Raw genomic sequence first — 23192 nt, 5'->3', positions numbered from 1 at the left:
GGTAGTGAGAGGAAGCTGTGGATAATAACAGCCAGCTGTAGTTTCCTTGGACAATCAGTCAGTACCTCTTGGCACATTAAGTTCACTTGAAAGAAACCTAATAGAAATAAGCATAGCATTCAGTCAATACAGCACAGGCTGAAAGCTTGTTTAGGCAATCTACAAAATCATAACTATAAATGCAATAAGAAGCAAAAGGCTTTTGTAGTATTCATCTGCCAATGTAATTTTGAGATTACCATCTCGGTACTGTGTGTAGCAGACAAAGGGTGGAGTCCATCCTGCAAATCTGGATTTGCTTGATGTTACATACTGTCAGTTTGGCCCATTGTAGGGATAGCAGGATTTTCTAAAGTATTTGGGTTAAAATAACAAGCCTCTTTGACGTTCAGTCATCTGGAATCTAGGTCTGACTCCAGTTTGCCCCCGCCCCAATCCTCCACTCCCTTACCACATGCAAGTTGTAGATGTCTGAAGTGGGTTTTGCTTCAAGCTCATCTCTAATAAGGTAAGTCAGCGGCTCTTAATAGTATTTCAGAATAAGACAAGGCTATTTCAATGAACTTTTACCCACCATGCCATCTCTTGTGCAGCAGAAATTGAGAAAAGATCAGAGGTGAATACTGCCATTCAATCTAAATTAGATAATGTAGATGATATCACCCATGACTAAAATGTCAAGACAACAAACAGTTTATATGTAAATGACCCATCTGCTCCATTTAGGAAAGTTTCATTTGGCTTTGAAGGGGGAACTTTTGAAAATAATAATTTACAAGAAATGCTGTAATAAGAGTAACCAGATATATCGTATGGGCCCACTGTGTGAACAAATTTGATTATAAAATAGGGGTCATACTGTAGTAGCCACAATACCAATATAGTCACATGAATGTCCAAAAGTGTTTTAAGGTTACCATGTTGCTCTCAGTACATTTAATTGTGCCACATGTATTATACTCTGTACCATTCAGGATGCTTTTGGGTTCTGTATAAAATCAGTTGCTGTAATCTAAGATCCATACATTTAGCAAGAAAATCCATTCAGACCTGTGCAAAATGTCAACAAGAGGATTCCCCTTCCCTCTCCCCCTGCAACACACACACAGGCATAGGGGCACACCAAAAATGCCTGCAGCAATTGCTAAAATATGTTGGAATGGGTGATTGATTGTGGAATGAATCCTCTTCGTTTTCTGAGGTTGGTAGATATCCCTTGGACTGCTGGTGATATAACACCTAGCTGGTGTGGTGCATTTGGGAAGAGAGGATCTCTTCGGGCTGAGGTGGGGGGCTGAAATGGGAATGGGGGTCCAGACTCCTTCCTATGACTGGCTATTTAAGCTCCTCACTGGCCTGGGCAGTTCAGCACTCTCTGTGAGAGAGGCAAACCCAGCAAGACTCCCTCTCAAAATTATTGTGTCCTCTGTATTTCCTTCCACAGACATACAATGGACACACTCTAGGCACAGTGCCAGCCTCAGAGGGATGAAAATGTTACCAATAAGGGTTGCATATTGAAACTATTTTTTCTGACCACATCAGCATAACCAAATCCTGTCCAATCTTACCTTTGCCTAGAGATCAGCCTATTGATATGAGGAAGCATTAGTTATATGATTAATTTGGATAAACATCTAATATAAAAGATGTTATATTCATCAGACCTAATGAAAAATCTCATGCACTGAAAAGCTCGTCTGACCCTGTCCAAATTATGCAGTTGGTCCAATAAAAGATACCACCTTAAGAATCTTTGCCTCCTGCATAATATAACAGTCTTATTGTATAGGATAAATTAATTGAAAAGTCCTACACTTGCCAAGGCATAAGTTCCTTCCAGGCCTAATAATCACTTTGCATCAGAAATGCTTCCTTATAAGGAAGGACTTTCTTTTTTATTTTAAAGGAAACTGTGATTCTGTTGAAAGTCCAGCTCTGATAACAAACAGTGCCTACCATCTCGTCACTCAGTTACCCTGAAGTCACAGCTCCTAAGAAGGAAATTTTATTTTTTTCAGAAATACGTTTTCCTTGATTGCAAATGTACTGTTCATGGCAGGTGCTGGATGGATTCATAATTCTGAGCTTTCTGTCTATACATCCTTCTTTGGAAAGAGCACAAACAGCAGCAATACTAGTTATTCCAGTCTCCTCTGCCAATAGGCCTCAACTCTGAGCTGAAGGAACTGGGGCTGGTTAAACTATTTCCATCCAAATTGAGTTTTGATAGGCAATCTGGCTTTTGAGTAAATTATGTTTTCCTTGGAAAATGTTGCTTTCCCTGGAAAACATTTGACACCTTACTGAAAATGAAAGAAAGCTTGTTTTTTTGTGTGTGTCTTTTTTGGGCAGGGGTGGTTTCCATGTTTTTAACAATTTAGCATGATAAAGAGGGGAGGAGGTGGGGTGGAGCATTTTCTGACCAGGTCTAGAATAGACTTATGAGCTTCTGTGAAGCTCAGACTGTTAATCCTTAGTTCCTGTGCTAAGGCTACCAACAAGGATACCAATTATACAACTGGCTTTAGTGATGTGGGCACTTCTTCACAAGGAACAAATTTGTGAAAGTTTTAGACCACAAGAGGCAACTGGAATCAATTTTCCCCCCAAATGGTGGCATTTCCCCATGTGGCACAGATCTCAAATTTGCCTCCAGAATAACTTTATGCAGCTTCAATAAAAATGATATAAATACCACTATCAATATAAAGGTAATGAAGGAGCCTAAAGTCTTACCCTATTCTTGACTGGAGAAAAATAACTGACAATTAAAACAATGGAGAAAAAAAGTATTGCAAGGACAAAGATGCAACATTTATTTAAAATGGCAATATAACTATCTGCTGAAAGTAACACTCCTTCCTCCAGTTTAGGTATGCTTATGTTTTCTGTGAGGAATAGTATACTCCAAGATACCCAGTTACAATAAGATATACACGTCCTTTGGTTTGGCCTGTGGTTGGGGGCCTTCCAATTTATTTATATCAAGGCCTTTTTTTTGCTGCAAAGTATATTTGCACATGTCCATGGCTGATTGAGACCCTTCAGATAGACTGGCTCTCAGATCTTCTCCCATTTACCTTACTGACAATCTTTTCATCTTGAAATATCCACAAGTGCCTTTCTTTCTGCCAGCAGAGCTGATTAGTCATCTTGCTTAAAGCCAAAGCAATGCCACTCTAAGATGAGCTTCACCTCCCTCTGCCTTGCACCTCATTATGTATCTCATTTTCTTTGGCCTGATATACTATGAAATCAGAAACACAAGGTTGGTCTTGAAACTGCCGTGCTACACAGTGCTGCCACTTGTGGTATATCCAGGTAACAATACATTCCTCCATCTTTTCTTAACAATTTCCATCTCTCCTCTCTGATGAACTGATGTCATTACATTTTAAATTAATGCTAAACATAGTGAGGTTGGTCTGTGACTATAGTTGAGTGCTACCAATATGCTGGGGTATCTAGAATTAGCCAAAAGACAGGAAATTATGGGTTATAGTGTGATGCAGATAGGAAAGTTAGAGATGAGTAGGAGAGTAGTCAGCTGTGGAAAAGAAGATTTGACAGAACTGTGAAAAATTGGAGCTATGGAGAGATGCCTGCAAGAGGAAAGGATGGTAAAGATTATGCATGGTGAATTAACAGTCAAAATCAGAGGACTAGGAGACACAGTGAAAGAACAAGAGGAGGAAAACAATCACCAAGAAAGGCCTCACCATTCATCATTAGGCAGCTTAAAAGTCAAAAGGAAAACGTATTCAGGATGTATATAAAATTATTGAGAAATCCTTCTGTTTTGAGAGACTTCAATGGCTGCTTGATTTCCAGCCTTTATTCTGGAGGAGTCAGGCTTATCTTTTAAGCTGAGTGTCAAGCATCACCAGTCATGATATTTCTCATGAACTGCATCCAAAGCTTTCAGTTATAAAGGAATCATGTCATTTATACCTAGTACAAAGAGATGGGGGATGACATGAAAGATGTGCTTGCTTGTTTTTGTTTTGTGTTGTTTTATTATTATTATCATCATTATTATTTTTAGAAGCAGATTCCAGCAATAGGTTTATACCATGCCTGGAAATGAAACATAAATGGGCTGTCAGAACGCTGCATAAGCCAGTTCTTGAAAGTGAGCCATTTCAAAAAAGGAGCCTACAAGAGGGCTCAGCTGCACTGGGAAACATTTATGAAAGGAACCTGACCTTGGAATATACAGGACCTTGTTTCAGGATACGCACTTCCTCCAGCCTCTTGCAAAGAGTTTATTATACATTCTGAGATGGAATAAGCACTAATGAGGCAATAGCACTGGCTCCAGAAAGAAAATTGTGAGATTTTTTTCCCCTTCCTTTCTACTTCAAGACTTTGACATTTTAAAAACTTATGCGTACTAGAAAAACCTGACACAACTTGCTTTATTAACATGCTTATAACCAAGACGCTGTTGGGCACTTCTGCCATTGAACTAGCAAGTATAAGATTCTTCAGATACTATGGCATGATGTTAACTAAGAATGACTCCATTCAGGCTGAAATGGGCATGCTGATCCTTTGTTGATACCAAGAAGGAAACTCATGACAAGATCATTAAAAAGCAAAGCAAAACAGTGGATTCAAAAGTTCTGAATGTGCTCACTGGCAGCAGCTTTCTTGTGAAAATATGTGACTGTTGTAAGTTCATAGTACGCATGACACCAAGTGTTGTAATTTCATAGCACACGTGATATCGCCTGCATTAACTTCATAGTAAACAAACATCACTTACTTCCCTGATTAAATCACAAGGGAAAAGTTCAAGACACTCCAGAGGTATGTTTGTCATAAGTGTTTTCTGGGCTGGGTACTTAGCTTTAGGAAGTATTTTCCCCTAGCAAATGATTTATGGGGAAACACATACACAGCCCAAAAACTCAATGAAATGTTAGTTTGGAATTATCTTCTATAAGAGTGGGCGAAAGTCCTCTCACACTACGTTGGAGTCTCTCACTAGCAATAACCAATGACAGTGCCACCATTGTTCTAGGCTCAGTGTCCTTGACCAATGTGAACAAGGATTATTTGAGCCCTGAGAATTATACTAGTCAAGCTTGTGTTTCTTTGCATAATGTTCAGGGAACAAATAGCTTTTTTCCAGTGATAGTAGTTGAGCAAAACTCCCATTAACTTCAGTAGGATATAAAATATGTTCCAATGCACAAGTGTAGCTCCCAGGTTTTTTTTATTTCAATTGGCAAATCAATCATTTTAATTTTAAATCTGAAGTTAATTTTTCCATTATAAAATTGCAGTGTCAATTTGAATGATTAAATTGGAATATTGGTGAATTTGCCCAACTCCCCTATTTTTGACCAACTTGTCAAAAGACCACCTTGTACAAAGGATGAGAGTTATTCTTCTCTCTTGCAACCCAATTCTGTCCTTTGGTACAAGTATTCAATAGCTTAACTAGGAGTGGTCAACCAGGACAATAGCCCTGGGCAGCAAACTAGGTCCCTTCCACCCACTGTGACAGTCCTTGCTCCCTGGTCTCTCTTTTGCACTACTTGTGGCAGCTGGTGACAATGGAAATCAGCAGCATGAGTAAGTGTACAAGTCACCTGCTGTCACCCCTATTAAACTTGCTCCCTCATTCTTGTTCCCTAACTGCAGCCACTGCTTCTCTCACTACAGAATTTGCACCTTGTGGCAGTTGATGGTGATAGGAATCAGCAGCAAGGGCATGGAGTGGCAGGTAGGGCAGGTGGGCACAAGAGTGAAAAAGCAGAGAGGACTGTGGCAGCAGCAGGTGGCTTGGGCACTTTAGAGAAACAGCTCAGAGACAGAGGAGCTAGGCAGAAAAAAGCCTACGCTTCCCCAGGGCATAAAGTGTATCAGTCAGAGCTCTGTAACTGTGTGCGTGAGTGTACACAACTTTATCCCAAGAACTTTTGACACTTTTCCCATGTCAAGGTGTATAACTTAAAATGGAACCAGAGCAGTTTTAGCTCAGTACGCGGTGGCAGGAGAACCAAAAATGTCTGCTTAGATGTTGTTTGGATTCTGATTGGATAAGCAACCAAACTGGGGTACTTATCCCAACCTTAACCACAACATCTGAACCTGCTGGATATACAGACTTGGGTGGCGAATCTCTCAGTAAAAGACAGCTTTGAGAGATTTCAGGTGCTTTCTTGTTGGGCTATAATCAGCAAGTGCAGAGGTGTGACAAAATGACTGACTGAACAAAGTGAGTCCCTTCATGATGGCCTTCCATTGCAGTTCCTGTTTTCTTGAAGGATGTGGATGGCAGGCCTCTGTAGTTCCAGGATTTTACTAGAACATGTATCTATAAGGTGGTATTTCTGTGCAAGGAGGGTCAGCACTTGAGTTGCATTGAGTATCACACATATGGGAAAATACAAAACCAAGGATTTTTTTTTTAGTGATACAACTTAAGTTTAAGAAGATGATTTGAAAGAGTAATTTGGTCATCCCTTGGGATTACTGGAGGGACTGTGTTGAGGCAAGAAACTGGCCTCATACCAGTAGATTTGCATATTACACACTTGACAAATTGTTCTCAGAATATTATGAAGGTTGTAAAAAAAACAACAAGCTTTCAAAAGAAATGCTCGAAGTATGCCTGTGTTGCCTTATTTCATCACCCCTGTGAGCATACATGATGACACTTTTTAAGCACTTCCTAGTAGACGTGATGCCAGTTGTTGTAACGTCATAGCATTTGTAATACTAGCTCCTTCAGCTTCAGAGTAAACAAATATCACCTACTCCTTTGATTCAGTCACGAGGAAAGAGTTCAAGAAACTCACAACTGATATTTGCCAAATGACCCACAGGCTGACTCCCGACTCATTCAGCACTTGGGATGGATAATATTCACTCAATGAGAGGCTTGCCCAGTATTTATTTTGTCCTTGTGGTCCCATGCCTTATTTCCTGCACATTATATAAACCAAGCTTTGTGACCAAATTATTCATTTCCTCTGGGGGTTTTCTGAGATGCTCATCATTGTAATATCGAAATGCTTCACAAGTGTTAATGAATGTTTAGAACATCCACTGGAAGACGAAAGGGTGGCATTCTCCCTATTTTATAGAAAGGAGCAGAAGCACAGGGATTGTAAGATGAGAAGTATCCATCAATTCTGGGTGCCTGGTTCCTGGATCTGATTTTTCAGAGTACTAGCACTTCATGTGTTCAAAGCTCAGCTCCCATTGTCTACAGTTGAATGTGTCTTAAATTGACTATCCAGAAAACAGGTAGCACATAAGTGACCAAATTAGGCTCTGCATGTGAAAAGTATGGCTAAGGTGTCTTTTCTAGTGGCACAAGGAAGGATGGAATCCATTCCACAGAGCACAATTAAACTGTCTTAAACAGGAAATCATCCATTCTGTTCCTGCACACCCCTGTCTCATTCATTATACACCTCCCAATTTATATGACAAATGAACTACCTTTTAGATAACTGACTCCTTTCCTTCATAATCCCAATTCATCCTGAGAGCATGTCCAGGCTGTATGTTCAAGAAGGCAGGGCTCTTTGGGAAAAAATAGCATGCGAGTACATAAGAGTATATCATTATGCATATGTACAAAGGGGTGAATTAAGGCTACTGAGGAATTCTTAATTCTAGCATTTCATGCTTTCGGAGTGCTTGGCTTTCCAGTCTTAGCAACGTTCCTCTGATGTCACTGTGCATGCATATAATTTTCTACATTGTTAAAGAGCAAAATGAGAACCAGGAATACCCTCAGGCAGCATATTGAAATCATTTCATATGCTTACGCAGTAGAGTTGGGACCACTGCACAGAACTCTGCCACTTGAGCTAACAAAATAACGTGACAATAGTATATAGTCAGTGTCTCTACATGGGCCAGCACTAGAGGGAGATGGCATGCATTGCCTGTATTTCACCCATGCTTGCTGGAGAACTATTGAAGGAATATTAAGATCCAGGAATCTTGGGTCCCATGTCTGGCTTTGGAGAGAAGTGTGCTTGAATGGGCACAGATTCTTCTGCCCCATGCTTCCCAAACATTTCTCTGCTGTTCCATCTCTTCCAGTCAGTCCTCATCCTGTCTCTTCCCAACTCCTGGCTCCTTGTCCAAGTACTATTCCCTTTGGGTAGCCAGATCCAATATCCATTTCTCAGGCATCCCATCCCTGTCCCAGTATTCTTCATTAGCAAACCTTAGGCTCATCCCTCTAAGCTCCAAAGCCTGGTCTCTCTGTCCCAGTCTCCCTATCTAACTTTCAGATTCATTTCCCCCTCTGTTTTGACTGCCAACATCCCCCCTTCCATCCTCCATCTCCTTATCCTTTTTTCTTGTCCTTTGTCTTGTCCTCTTCCTCTGCGGTTCTTCTCACCTCTGCATTAAAGTCAGACAGCTTCCTTATCAGCCTGGACCCACCAGGAAAATCATGGAACGTACAGGAAAGACCGTATACTTGCTCCCAGTCCATGTACCCAGGCTAGGCCCAGACCCATCATAACCCACAGGCGCAGAAGCTGCAATTGCATAGGGTCCTGCTCATGCTCAACCTTCAACTGGATTATACTCAATAGCTCTGGGAAATTGCTAGCTAAAATTTAAGAATTCTCTGCTTGGTGTGTGTAACATTGTACAAAGACTTTTAAACTGGTTGAATATGGACATGTTTCCATGAGGATATCAAAAAGCACATGTATGACACAAAGACCACTTCTTGCCAAATTCCAAAAGCAGGAAGTGCTGGAGCCTTCCAAAATAAAAGGGGCAGAATTTTTTCAAAATGGATGAGACACTGAATTTTTGCCTGGTCTTGCTTTCTGAAACAGCTGAACCCCTTTGGCTGAAATTAAAAAAAAAAATATCAGCTGAAGACAGAAACTTGGTGCAAACATCTTAAATGTCTCGATACTGGCAAAGTTATAAGCAACTGAAAAAAGATGCCTTCAATAGGAACTGTGAGGCAACTTGAATAATAGCCTTTGTTACCAGCTCCATCCATAACATACAATGCACTCTATATTTATGGTTTTGTAATTTTGGAAAGAGGTCATTGATGTATCCCCTTTATTTCTTTGCTCATTTAAAATTGCTTCATTGTGCACAGAGTAGACAGGAGTCATAACAAGGACTAGTTCCTTGATTGTTTTAGGAATACATATTCAGTAACAGGCCAAACCTGCTTCATTTTCCATGGCATGGACAAAGCTATGCATGTGTGTGTGTGAGGAGAGTGGTGAGAAGTGATGCCCCATAGCAGCTGTTCAGCAAGGGACCACAGATCGATGCTTCTGTGGTCCCCAATATGTACTGTACATGCAAACTTGCTTTCTCCCTCTGCACCAGCTTTATACATGGTGTGTAAGAAGAATGTATGTGTATGATGTATGCTGAGGACAAGGACAGCACTGGGCAGCAGTGCACAGCAGCCACTTAGAGCAGAAATAGTTACTTTGGACCAATCACAAGAGGAGCCAGAGATTTGCACCTGGGGCAGCTGATACTTGGCCTTCTGCTGTCAGTGAGAATTTGTTCCATAAGCAGAGTCCAGGCTGTTAAAATCATAAGTAGTTTTCTAGACAGAATACAAGCTGGCCAGACTCATAAACGGCACCTGCTTTCAAATGTTCTTCTGTTCCTCAACCTAGTTAGACATAAGCCCTGACATAACTGCTTAGTGTTTACTGCTAAACTCCAGAAGGTGGCAGCAAATGCTCTTCCCTATGACAAACTCACTCTTTCAAATCCTGGCTTTTTCACTGAAAACAGGGATCCTGGAGCCAAAGAGACTCCAGTCTCCTGCAGATTACAAGCCTCACTTTATTTTGGTATGATAACCAGAGACTGATGAGTGTTAAATGGCACATTTCCTTCACTTCACTGAAACAGTGATCACTTGTGCTCAGTCACTGTCTCATTTACATGAGCTTAGTAGTGCTATTCTTGTGCTTCCTTCTTGTTTCTTGTTGTTTCTTGTAAACATTCACAGTGTTTTGAAGTAGTTAATGGTTAAATTTAGCAGCTTTTTTCCTCTTCACATGCCCCTACCCAACACAAAAAGGAAATGATGGTGGTGGGTTGAAAGCGTCAGAAATTTTATGACTTGTTCCAGTCACGCATATAGGCAGTGACCTCACTCAGTGCTGTTTCTTTCTTGACAGCTATGACCAATAAACATGGTCTCAGACATAGATGGCCCTGAACTGAAACCAGAGATCTAAACATTTCCAAACTTAGAAAGAAGTAGGTAGCATGTAAGTCTGAAGTCAGGCAGAAGGCAGGGCAGGGCGGTACCTTAGACATTAATGGTTCAAAGAGACATAGGATTTGTGGGTGGCAGCCTACTTCATCAGATGCTGTAACAAAGGAGGGTTTCACCTACAAAAGCTTAGGCCTCTCTGAACCAGTTAGTCTCTAAGGTGCCATCTTGCCCCGCTGTCAGTAAGAAATTTAGAGTAAGTTTAGATCCAGGTCTGAAATGCTTTCTAATGGATTGAACAAAACACTGAGATCAGAACAGCATTGAATTTGGAGGAAGCTTGGATCCTGACATGGACTTTATGGTGCAGGTCTATTTCTAGTGTCTGTGGATGGCTTAACTGGTTACTTTGCAATGAGATGAAAAGCCGAAGTTCTGACTTCTTGGGGTCATTAAGTGTCCCTACTGATTATGGTTTTATGTTTCAGCTGGAACAGTTACATTTTGTCTGTGTAAGTCACCTTAGAACAGATAGGATTTTTTTCTTTTTTTTCCCCTAAATGTATTCAGCTGTCTTATTTAACAGTGTTAAACAATTGCTACTGTTTACCTCAGAGCTGATTGCTTTCCAGGGACAGATGAATTGTGTTGCTATGTAAAGTTTCATTGTCAAAGGGCTTAGAATGAAAAGTGCTATGGAGATCATTATAATGTTACTTGTTCATACCACTATAGGTGCAAAGATATTACTACAGTTGGGAGAAGGGGGAGAAAGGGTTCACCAGAGAGTGGTATAAATAGGGCAGTAAAAAGTTTTTCCCCCCACAGGGGTATCAGTGTTCCTCAAAATTCCCGCAACATGGGTAACTCGTGCCTTTGGACCTTTATAGTATGGAACAGCCACACATCCCCCCATAGGCATATAGCTGCTCTTTCTGCTTCCTTTTTCCTTACTCTCCTATAATACTTAATTTGTAAATGTCACCTAGATGCTAATGCAAAAGGGAACTGAACATCAAAGGCATGGACATAGGATGAAGGACTAGAGTAAGAAAGGATTAAATGACTTATGAACCAAAGTTTATTTTGGAAAAGTGAGTCAAACAGTAGGGAGTCTAAAAGCTACAAGATTACACTGAGATATAGTTTCTGAAATGCCTGAATCATTTTGGAAACTGGGACTTAAGCACCTAAATCACCAAGGTGACTTTTGAAAATCATTTACTTAGTGTCCTCAGTTAGTAGGAATGGACACATTCCCACTGAGATACAGTGAAGAGTCTGGCCTAAAAAGTTTAGACATGAAACATGTGACAGTTTTCCCTTTTAAATGAAGTACTTTTATATAGGACATTGAAATATATCTCAAAGGGAAAGCTACTGTGAAAAGAGCAAAAGTTCACTAAATATTATCTGGCATTTCCATATGAATTTGGGGATGAAAGAGATCTTTTACATGCATCTTCAGCTATTTACACTGTTTTCTTAATCTGAATGCTGCAGTGCTTGCCTGCCATCATATTTGTAACTACCAGGAATCTTGCAGTAGTACTTAGTTCCTTGTAATACAGCCTTTTCTGAATTATTACACAAATCAAAAATACTCACACACTTTTATGTGTATATGCACACACGCATTATAAATAATTGTGTTTACACTGATGCACCTCCCTAAAGTAATTATTAGCTCATTTAGGGGGAAAATCACTACATTTGTTTTAGCATGTATGAACATACACTTTCAAAATGTTACAGATGTTTATGGCACAATAAACACTTGCTTCATTTATCAGTTTAGAAATAGTTTGCATTTTTAAAATCTCTGTTAACGTAACACAGGCACTTAATCTCTTTACGTACATGTTGACAAAGTCAGCTGCAGTTTACAAGGATTCCATACGATTTTGATGGACAACTCTTATTTGCCTTTCATCCTCTTCCTACATAAGAGCAATTGCCTCCATTCAGTAACAAGTCCAAGGCAGTAGCCTGAAAAGTTTCAAGCACAGTTTTGGAAAGGCACAAGCTAAGCATGGTGTGGCGGTATGTTTTGCAGCACAGTGTCCTTCTGTGATGTTATAGCTTGACAATGAAAGCTTTACAGCAGAAGGGCAGTAAGACAGTCTGTGATTAGATTGAAGCTCTCGGTAATTTCATATGATGCATCTTCTGTCATTCCCTGATCCCTTCCTAGCTTCTGGAAAGAAAAGGTATAAGGGTGCTGCTATCTGAGGAAGAGAAAGATATGATTATTTCCTATCAATTTGCTTATTACTTTCTCCATTGTCTCATGTATGCTTTGGATTCTGTATATTCTGCTTACCACCATATGGAAGGCAATGAAAACAGATGTATTACTTCCACTGATTATACCTCTTTATGCTGTCTTCTTTAGGACAGCTCCACCTCAGGAGGACCTGTTTGAAGCTCCTCTTAGCTCAAAAGTCCTTCTGTCATGGATCAGGCTCTCCTTCATCTTCTGCTTGTATCTGGGCTTGGCCCCTGGATGGCTATCTGAATTGCCTGGTAGGCCCTGGGTTCTTCTTTACTCCTTTTGTTATGTGGGACCTATAAACCCACTACAGACCAAGTACTTTCAGAGCCATGGACATTAAAAGAGATGCTGGAGGGATATAAAAGAACATAAGACGGACAGAGTGGCACTACTGTAGGTTTCATTGTCCAGTAAATGAACAGTGAATTCAATTCATCGGAGGTTGGCTTGTGATCCTTTTTGTCAGTTCCAAGGTTCTGAACAGACCCTTGCTGCTTGAGGTCAGTATGGGTATAAAACCTAGCTCCTGACCCAACTCTAGTATATTTTCGATCAAAAGCTTTGGTTCAGGCCCATCTCTCCTAGTGGACAAGAACTCATGTTTAATAAGAACAATATAAAAGTAATCAATCCTCTCCCAGCTTTTCCCTGGGAGAAATATGGGACATGTTTGTGTTTTAACAAACGTTATACGTCTCTGTAAGTCATTAAAGACCCATGTTCCATACTCTGTAAGTACATAGAGCTTTCTGGAAAATCATGACTCAGGTCAGTACTCAAAATTATGTGGTTGTACGTGCAAATATACAAACACACAGTGTACCAATTGTTTCATTTCAATCATCACTACCATATCTTTCACTAATTGTAATTCCTGGAAATCATAGTGGGAGGCCCGGGAATAAATGGGCGTGGAAATTAAAATGCCCTGTCCTGGCTTGGCACAATGGCTGTATATATTGGGAGCCTATATTTTATTAATTCTCTGGATAATGAAAGGAATCCAAAGCCTGATCCTGCATTACACCACTGTAACTTCTGTGAATCCTCTGAGATACAGATTTAATAATAAATTTTGCATTTGTTTCTTTTAAGAGTTACACCTGTTTACACAGGTTGATTTCAAAAGAACTAGCAGCTCCTCATTTTCATTACTGTGAGACACAACAGATAGAATCAGGCCCAAGTTATTTTAATTCTTCTGGACTTTAAAAAGTCACTAACAGAAAGACCAAAGCAAATGGAACAAACTATTTTCTCCTCTTTCTATACCACAAAAGGTGACAGCTATTTCTATTCAGCAAGTTTTCAGTCCAAAATAATTGAGGTATTCTTTAGCAAAAGAGATTTTCTCTTTCTAGGAACGTCAGGCTTTTCTCAAGTCTCTGTTTTGCTTAAGTTCAGCACAGTCATGACTATTCTCCCAAGTGACATAGCGCATTCATCTGGCTCCCTCTTTCCTCAAAAACTGAAGGCTCATTCTTTGGGGTATGCAAGGAGGATTGTGCCCAAGACACAAGGAGATGATTGTAGTGCCTTATATGAATATGGCTCTTTTACTCATACCAGAACCAGCTAGCTATGTGATGATATGAGCCTAAGGTAAGTAAGTAACCCAAACCATAGCAAGACCCTTTCCTTCCTCCTAAGTTACCTTTCAAAATTGTGCGTTTCTTTAAGCATCGTACTAAGAGGTGCAGATTTGTCCCCTTTTCCAAATATTTCTTACATTCTCTTTCCAAACAAGTTATCTTGGAAAAATCCTTCCCCTCCCAGTTTTTTTGCTCAGGATCTAGAAAGACATCTTTTTAAATGGAATTAAAATGGATGAGACCCAGAAGAAAAGACCTTGCACCACTCAGTCCATCCTCCAAGGAAGGAGAGGTTGCTTCTTTGTTTTCCCTCAGCTGATGAAAAGGAAGCAGGAGCATTATTCTCACCAGTATTTCAAACTTGCAGAACTGAGTACCATCATCAGGTAGGTGTCTACACCTAAGTCAGCTAAGGGGAAATATTAAAATTCAAATAGCCCAGGAATGCCAAAATAACGGAGTAAATTACTAGAACTATATCTTGTGCGTATGATTCAGCTAGAGTTGGCAGTGAGTGATACAGTTAGCAAGCTGCATATAATGTTGAACACATTGCTGTTGACGATGACTTTTATTGACCTAAACGACCCAAAACAAGGCTCTCGGCAGCCAAGGAAATTTCTGCCATCTCTCTGATCCAAAAGACACCATATTTTTAGATAACTGACCTTTCTGTCTAGCAGTTTAAAAGAAATTCTCAAGTAAGGCCTGTCAAGACTGAATGTAGAAATTTCACTCATCCACTTTGGAAGACAGTTCATTTGTCAGCTCTTTCAACCATAGGTTCCATTGGCTAAATCACTCTTTACCTGGGAGGATGGAAATTATATTTTTAAGTATTCCAGATGATTTGTAAATCACTGGAGTACATGTACATAGTTATAATCTGAGCTGCCACCCTTGATCACCAGGTTCAGCTAAATTACAACCATTAGGCCACCATGTTGGCAATGCATGGTTTTTTCTGGAAACTGAATCTGGTTGTCAAAACCCTGAGTTAATCTTTTTTGGTCATATCTACACGAGACACTTACTGCACAGTAGCTTAATAACACTGCGCAGTAGTGTGCTGGTCAAAAAACATGCTAATATGCTACAGTGCAGTGTTATTAGGCTATTATGCAGTAAATGTCACTAAAAAACTGTGCTCCAGAGCTACTGAGCATTGAATTAGTACTTGGTTAACTAAGTACTAAATTTAATGCACAGTAACTAGAGCACATTAATGAACATGTAGACACATCCTGTATTAATGGAACCCCTAGAATTCTCTTCTACAAGGTCATTTTTCAGCTCCTTTATTGTAGTTTTTCTTCAACCTAAAACATGATATAACCAAGTTTTCCTTAGAAGTGTTCTCTGCACTCTAAAGCAGCATGTGATTTCCAACAAAATTTTATTTGCTGGATTCTTAAATTCTTTTTCCACCAACTTTTTATTTTAAGAGCTATAGTTCCCATTTCGTGAGCTAGAGAAGTAAGACCACTTTTCCTATATAAGGTATTAAATATATTTAATACCTAACAATATATTTAATACTATCCTAACAATCGGAAATTAAATTCTATACAAAGAAGTTTAATTTCCTCTCTACCAGGGTTCTGCAGACCAAATATCTCTGTATTGAATATCTTCATTGCAGCTACTTGGAGATGTCTGGAAAACTCCAAACAGGACAGACTAAACCTAGCATCTTCAATGACTTTTTCAGAGTCTTATTGCAACAGCTCTATGAACAGTATCTTTTCCCCCTCGCTTACGTCTGGAAATATACATGATAGCAATGGACTTGAAACTCTTTTGTCTGAACTTGAGTTCCATTGAATAGAAAGGGAATTTATTTTATCTGTTCATTAGAGATAGCAATTTGGAATTCTCCTGGAACCAGTTAACTCAGCTGGTAGTTTTACCACCTTTCTTTCCAATTGTCTCTCATTATAAATAGTTTAAAACAGTACATTTGTGTCTTGTTTGACAGAGAGTGCTTTATAAGTGCACAATCTCGCAACCTTCCTTTTTGCCAATTGATTATATGGAGCATACCAACCGTGCTTGCTAAAATAAATAGTGGGTGTGTTTACACAAGACACTTACTGTGCAGTAGCCTAATAATGCTATACAGTAGCGTGCTAGTCAAAAACCGTGCTAATATGCTACTTTGCAGTGTTATTAGGCTACTGCACAGTAAGTATTAAAAAAACTACTGCGCACTAGCATGAGTTACTGTGCATTGAATTAATACTTGGTTAACCATGTACTAAACTTAATGCACAGTAACTTGGGCACATAAGTGAAAGTATAAATGCACCCAATATGTGTGGAACCAGATGAATTGAATTCTTCTGATGCATAAAAGGAAGAAAGAATCCTTAATTTTGTGATTGTCTTTCTGCCATCCGTGACTACCAATATTCACCTCAAGTACGTTCCATGTGTCTGGACTGGTACCTGACAAGTAAGGTGGCCCTTTCATCAGACAAAGATCTGGAAAAAGGCCAACCCATAGTTAATGGTGTGAGCACTTCACCTCTGAGCAAAAGTTATATTTCCCATTTACTTACGGTCACAAAGGATATGTTTTCCTACTCTATTTAATGTGCATATTTTGGTGAGTGCTGAACTCAGCCTTGTCCTGACGTACGAGTGAAAGTGATTTGATTTGGTGACCCATATACTAATGGAGGCGAAGGCCTAATAACTATTTGGAGTTTCTCTCTGGTGTTGGAAAGAGCTGGTCATTAGCTAAAATAAACAGGGAAGATTATTGTGTTATAAAACACAGGTCATGAGATCTGCCAAATCTTACTTTGAGACTTATGTAAGTCTCAAGTCAAGTAAGTAAGTAAACTTACGTAATAAGTAAACTTACCATGTAAGGCAACTGCAACCTGCACTGCTCTAGGCAGGCTGCCTTCTAAACCAAGAGCAGTGAGGCCAGGTCTGGGTGGCTGGCTGAGCAGCAGTGGTGGCAGAGCCACTTAGACTGACCTATGCTAATTAACCTGCTTGCAGTGCTCCATAGACACAGGCATACTGCTTCTAGTGCAGTAAGCTTAAGGGTAACACCATGTAGCATAGTAAATTTATTGTGTAGGCATGGCCTGTATTACTTTGACTCTGGTTTAATATTTTCATGCTGAGCAGCTACCAAATCTACTGAGATGAATGAGAGGCACAGGTGCTCATCACGTTTTTAAAACTTGTCCATTCATCTCTCATTTTCTTTTCTCATATTTCTGCATCTCTAAAATAGAGATAAAAAGTGCCTCAGGTAGAGTTCAATAAAGGGTTCTGAATGCCTCAGATCTTTTTGTGATAGGGCCTGCAAAAATGTGATGTCAAAATACTGAATCACAAATGGAAGCATTAATAGTACCTCTGCAATGTATATGTTCTGACTCCGAATAATGGTGATAAGTTTTTGGTCAGCCCTGTGGTCTTTGAGTTGTGGAAGCTAAATTGGAAAGGTAATTCAGGCCCATGTTTTTGGGTGGAGACTTAGCAAAGCTCTTGGCCACTTAATCTCTAATTTCATAAAGGATCTGGGAGATAAGGCAGTTCTCAGACCTCAGGATATGAATCAGGTGTTTAGCAATTAATTTAAGAACCACATGGACAGAGACTGCTTACTGAGAACAATGTGGTTTGTCTGACGCATAGAGAACTATTGGCACACATAGGGAAAGGTCATACTTGTGCTGCATCTTGCCAAATGAAGGCTGTGAAGGACAAAACCCTCCTCATGAACAGAGTTTTTGTTTCAAAGTGCTGCCTTACTAAGAAGATTAGGATTTGTGAAATGTGAATGGATTGCTCCTATTAAATGGGTCAGAGTGTTCTGAAATTTTGAGGGCACTGCCTTTAAAACAAGCCAGGTTCAATAGCGGCCTATCACAATATTAGCCAAATTACTGTATTGACATTTGTAGTGCTTTTTATTAATGTTATACCCTTTCCTTCTATTATAATTAATAGTGGAGCAATAGTTTTACTAGAAGAGAGGTAATTCTTAACAGAAGATGAACAAATACAAGTTCTTGGATAGTTTTCTTGGATTGGGTCAGTTATCAAACATAACTACGTTTGTTCCTGTTTCTTAGAGAAAGTCCAGTAAAAGTGCACAGACTGATCATACTTCCTTCTTTCTTTCTTTTCACTCACTGGGAAGGCTTCCTCCAGGATCAGATACATTACCAAGACAGCAATAGTGGCATGTCTGTACTACTGCTCTTTATGCTGTGCCTGTTGAGTAACAAAGGACTTCTGTCTGTTAACCTGTTCCTTTTCCTAAACACTTGAGTATGCTCTGTCCCTGTTCTTCTCTCTTCTCTGCTTTATTTTTTCTCATGCAAATTCACGTAGAAAAAAACCCCAGGATTCATAAAGGATGTGGTGTCAGGGTGTCATATTGAAAAAGTTCCTGTCCTCTGTCATATGTTAGCATGCCAACAGCATGCCAATAACCAAATGATGACCAGTTTCAGTTTGGAAAGAAAGGGAAAGGGGCTTTATCTCTGCTGTTCAATGATTGTAGTTATAGTCAAGATTTTGTTGTTCCTAGGAGAGAAGCAGTGGCCGTTCATTATCACTTCCTGGGAGACCTTCTTCACTCACGCCTCGAGCCACGTCACCTTCTTTTCCTGTGATCATCCAACCTGCCCCTGATTACTTCAGCAAACCACCTGGAGCAACTGACCGGTCTGGCAAGAGATTAACTCCCTGGGAAGCAGCAGCAAAGTCCCCCCTTGGCTTGGTAGATGATGCTTTTGGCCCCCAGAACATTCAAGAGTCCATTGTTGCTAATGTAGTATCAGCTGCTCGCAGGAAAACACTCCCGGAGCCACCAGATGATTGGAAACAGAGAGTTTCTTATGAGCCTCCAGCCCCAAGCATTCATGCTAGCTTAGCCTCATTTGGGAAAAGGCAATCTGGTATCATATCCCCACCAAAGAGCACCATGTCTGCGCCTAGCTCCACTTCCCAGTGTGGCACTAGGCTTCAGTATGCATATTATGGCCAACGATCCCAAATAGATCCCGACATGATGTCCATGGATACCAGGTCTGACTATGGCCTGTTAACACCTGACTTACACTACAATCCACATCCAAGAGGATGGAGGCACCAAACATGAAAAGCCTGGTATATTCTCCCTTCTTCCAGATTCATAAGCCCTAGATTCTAGTTCGAAAAGAAAAGCAAACCTCTCTGGGTGTTTTTTTGCTGGTTTGACAATCTGTGAATTGAAGATACGAGGAGGCAATCTCAAAGGGTGAATAGTTCTCATGCTGCTTCAGGGCTCTCAGCTTCTAGAATAGTTTCAGTTTTATTCCCAGCATTAGGATGTACCACGTTTTGTTTTGCTTTGTTTTGTTTCAAAAGGTCAAATTTTCATGTGTGAGCCTTTGTGTGTAGGAGGGAAAGCAAATGGCTCAGTACAAGCCACAGGCAGGAAAAGTTTAGTTAGAATGAACAGAAAAATATTTACAGATGAATTAATGAAAGCATATTAGGGCACTTTTTTTTAAACAGATTTTTTTATTCAATTTATAGATGTTCTTGATATATTTGACATCTAACTTTTAAAGTATTTTTTCCAATATAACTCCAGAATTTGGAAGTGATTACTGGTTATGGTAGCCCAGTTAATTTCCCTGTAAATTTTTTTTGTTTTCAGAAAAAGGACTCTACAAAATAAATTATTTTACTTTACTATGATCAATCTAAAAGGCATCTATAGTCATGGTAATTGAAGGTCTGTGACATTGAGATGTATGCTAATATCTTCAAACTGGGCATTTCAGCGAGACTTCAAGAAGATTTGGGTTGAAAATAAATGTGCTAACAAACAACTGAACAGGAGATTTCTTTGTGAAATCTATAATTTGCTGAACATTTAGTATAGCATAGCCTGTTATGCTAAAGAGCTGAGTAGCTGTTCTGAGTATATGGGTTGATGAATATGTGGAAAGCTTTTGATTTGTTCTCTCATTCTGAAGACTGAAATAGGTTATGTAGCAAACAGCAATTTGTGTCCTGTAGAGAAGATGACTTGTGGAAGATGGTATATGTTACGTGTAATAGGGTCTGAGTTGAGTAAGACAGCAAGTATTTGGTGATTTGGCTGCAATATTAAATAAATCTGGATGGGTTTGAAGAAATGTAAATAATTGCTATTCTTGGTACTTGCCTTGCATTTAAAGTTCACTTTAATCAAATATATATATATATATCAAATATATATATATGTACTCCAAGTTTGTTGAGTAGTTTGGATGCTGTTAAAGTATGAAAATAAACCTGCAGGTTTACTGAGAGCGTCGCACCTTCCTCAGGTGCCTGGCATTCTTCAAATATCTGTCAAGCATGGCCATTTAAAACTATTGCTGAAACACTGTTGAATAGCTCTGCTTAAAATATAAGCAGAAAACATGGAAAAGTGTTCATAGGAAGAAAACATGTGCATCAACCATGTTACAAAGCAACCTTCTTGTTTTCTTCTTGACTTATTTACACTTTTGCTTAAGCAACAAACTCTCATGAATTTATGAAGAACAGTGAGAGAGGGGTGGTTCCAAGAAGGAGCTCCATGCACTTGGTAATGCAATGATACAACAACGAGGTGCCCAAGCTGCCTCAAGCAACCATCCTAAACCCTTATGATCATCCATGCACAGTATCAGAGAGAATAATTTGACCTTTTGACACATAATTTGACACATTTTTCTCTGGATCTTGAGGTTTATTAACTTATTTCAGCAAAGCTTTTAAGAATGCATTTAACGCAGATTAATACATTTCAGTGGGGCTACTGATATAGAGCTGCACATGCTTAAATGCCTATCTTAGCATAAAATGACCAGGGCCAGGTTTCTGTTTTGAATTTTATCCTTGATATCCATTAAATTGGGAACAGGATTAGTCAGTTCCCAGTAAATAGTACCTCTGCCAAATACAACTGTATAATAAAATGTTTCACTTCTTAGAATCAGGAGCATAACTTTGTGTATTTCCTTTGAAAATAATATTATGCATTCTAATGCCCTTGGATAACACCAGGAAATATGTGGTTAGCATTGAAACACACCCAACTAAAAGATTGCCAAAGTGTCTGAACTTTAAAACATTAGAAACTTGCATGTTATGACACAAAATTAGACTAAATATGGTCCACCCAATTTTACCAAAAAAACAAACAAACCATAAAAGAAAATGTACTTATGTTCTTAAGCATTTATAGGATCAACTATTAAAATATAATGATCTCCATATTATATACCTAGGAGCTCTGTGAAAAAATATGTAACAATCTATCTACTGTAAAATAGATATACTTTCATATGATTGTTACCTACATATATTTTCAGAGAGATCCTGGATATTTCCAGATGGATGTTCTTGTGTAGGTCATTGTGTACATTCTATGTATAAATGCAGCTTTTCATGAACATCCCATTGATCAGGACTTTTACACTTGAGAACTGATTCAGCTCCTACTGAGGTCAAAAGAAAGGCTCCTGTTGATTTTAGTGGGAATAGACCAGGTACTCAGGTACCTTTCTCCAATTTATGTGTTTAACTCACATTGATTGAGAAAACCCAGAAAAATTCCCTCTGAATTTATTACTTCAAATGTAATCAGTGAAGGGGAGTTTAATCTGAGTAAAGCCTGTCATATGACTTTCCACACATTACACAGTATAAATAGATAGCTGTGTGTTATGGTGGCTGTGTCACTTGTGCTGCCTTAAGCTATGGTAAACCAGCCTCGCCTAAATGGAACCCAAAGATTTGCCACAAACATTATGATACTGGGGAGGAAGACCAATTTATTAATACATGGAGTTAAAATAAAAGTTATACTTATTATTCTCATGTATTGATGTATAGGAATTCAGTTTCCTAGAGGGAAAAATAGGTTCAGGCATTATTCTCCCTTTGTGTCAATGCGGTTTTGTCATTGACTTCATCCCCAGGTACTAGCTTATAGTATAATACGCGCAGGGGTTTATGAGGCATCACTCTGCACTTTTCACTATTTTTCTCCCCACCCCACTTCCTTGCAAATTATCTTTCCATCAAGTCCACATGACCATTTTATGTGTAAGTTCTGAATATTCATTCAAGTATTTCTGACATTTGATCATTTGTGAGTGCACAGACCTATACAGTTGATGTGAGGAAAATATCTCTAATATTTTAAGTACCTGTTATTTACTTTTTAACATACCGTTAAGCCTCAAAGATGTCTGTGTTAATATATGGAGGATGTGATAAGCAAGTATAACTGACAGTTTAGTTTCTGCTGTTATACTAGAAGGTAGATGTTCACATTTTTTGTTCATAATTAGTTACATGTTGGTTAGCTTTAACACATTTACTTACCTATTCACACTTCTTTTTTCCATAGTAAGAAAAGTCTATGCTATCCTTATAATTGGATTTTCATTTTCATATGCTATTTGTTCACTGCAAAGGACACTTTATTTGAAGAATGCATGCCTGAGTTGTAAATTGTATCATTTAATAAAACAATTTTAAAAACCAGATGAGAAACATAAGTTTGATTTCTCCTGATTCTTGTTTGTTTTGAAATAATCTGAACCCAAATAAACATTAATCTCTCATCCTGCATTATTGTTAGTGTCACTGAATTTGCCTGTCTGTGACCTCCTGCTGATTTGAGCTTCCAGGAGCTTAAATCCATATCAGGTCAAATGGCACCATGTCAAATTCAGTAGAAATTCACCTTCACACTGAATAAGCAGAGGAAACAAACACACATACAATGGGTAAAATGACATTGCTAAGGCAGTTTTTATCATTTGGACTTTTTCCTCCTCATGGTTCCTCTTGGAACTGAATTCTGCTTCTTCAGAATTATTTTTCTCCTTCCATTGCAAATAAATACTCAGTTACTTATTTTGGCATTGTTAAGAATGGCTGGGTTTATATTTCCTCATGAAAACATGCAGGGGCAGACTGAATCCACTCTTGACTCCAATCAGATTATTTGGGTGAGTAACTACTTGGTGGGCATGTCTACATCTGACTTTATGCACACCTAAACTAAATGTGCCTTAGCCTAAGGCACATTAAGGTGATTTAGGCACACGTCTACACA

The 23192-nt window shown here is 39.1% G+C and overlaps 1 protein-coding gene across 4 annotated transcripts in view; it reads left to right on the top strand.

The window, feature by feature from the left end:
* Positions 1-22615, top strand: part of SYNPO2 (synaptopodin 2) — a 137450-nt gene extending 114835 nt beyond the window's left edge. For 3 of the 4 annotated variants that reach the window (XM_006259658.4, XM_059722094.1, XM_059722093.1), the window contains one exon: positions 18630-22615. In XM_006259658.4, coding sequence (XP_006259720.2) covers positions 18630-19202 — 573 coding nt within the window. In that variant the 3' untranslated portion in view covers positions 19203-22615. The remainder of the gene's footprint in view (positions 1-18629) is intronic. The other variant, XM_019494909.2, reaches the window with a different exon arrangement.
* Positions 22616-23192: the final 577 nt, after the last annotated feature.

Source organism: Alligator mississippiensis, chromosome 2, assembly GCF_030867095.1.
Source record: "Alligator mississippiensis isolate rAllMis1 chromosome 2, rAllMis1, whole genome shotgun sequence".
NCBI lineage: Eukaryota > Metazoa > Chordata > Crocodylia > Alligatoridae > Alligator > Alligator mississippiensis.
This window is presented reverse-complemented; position numbering and strand designations above follow the sequence as displayed.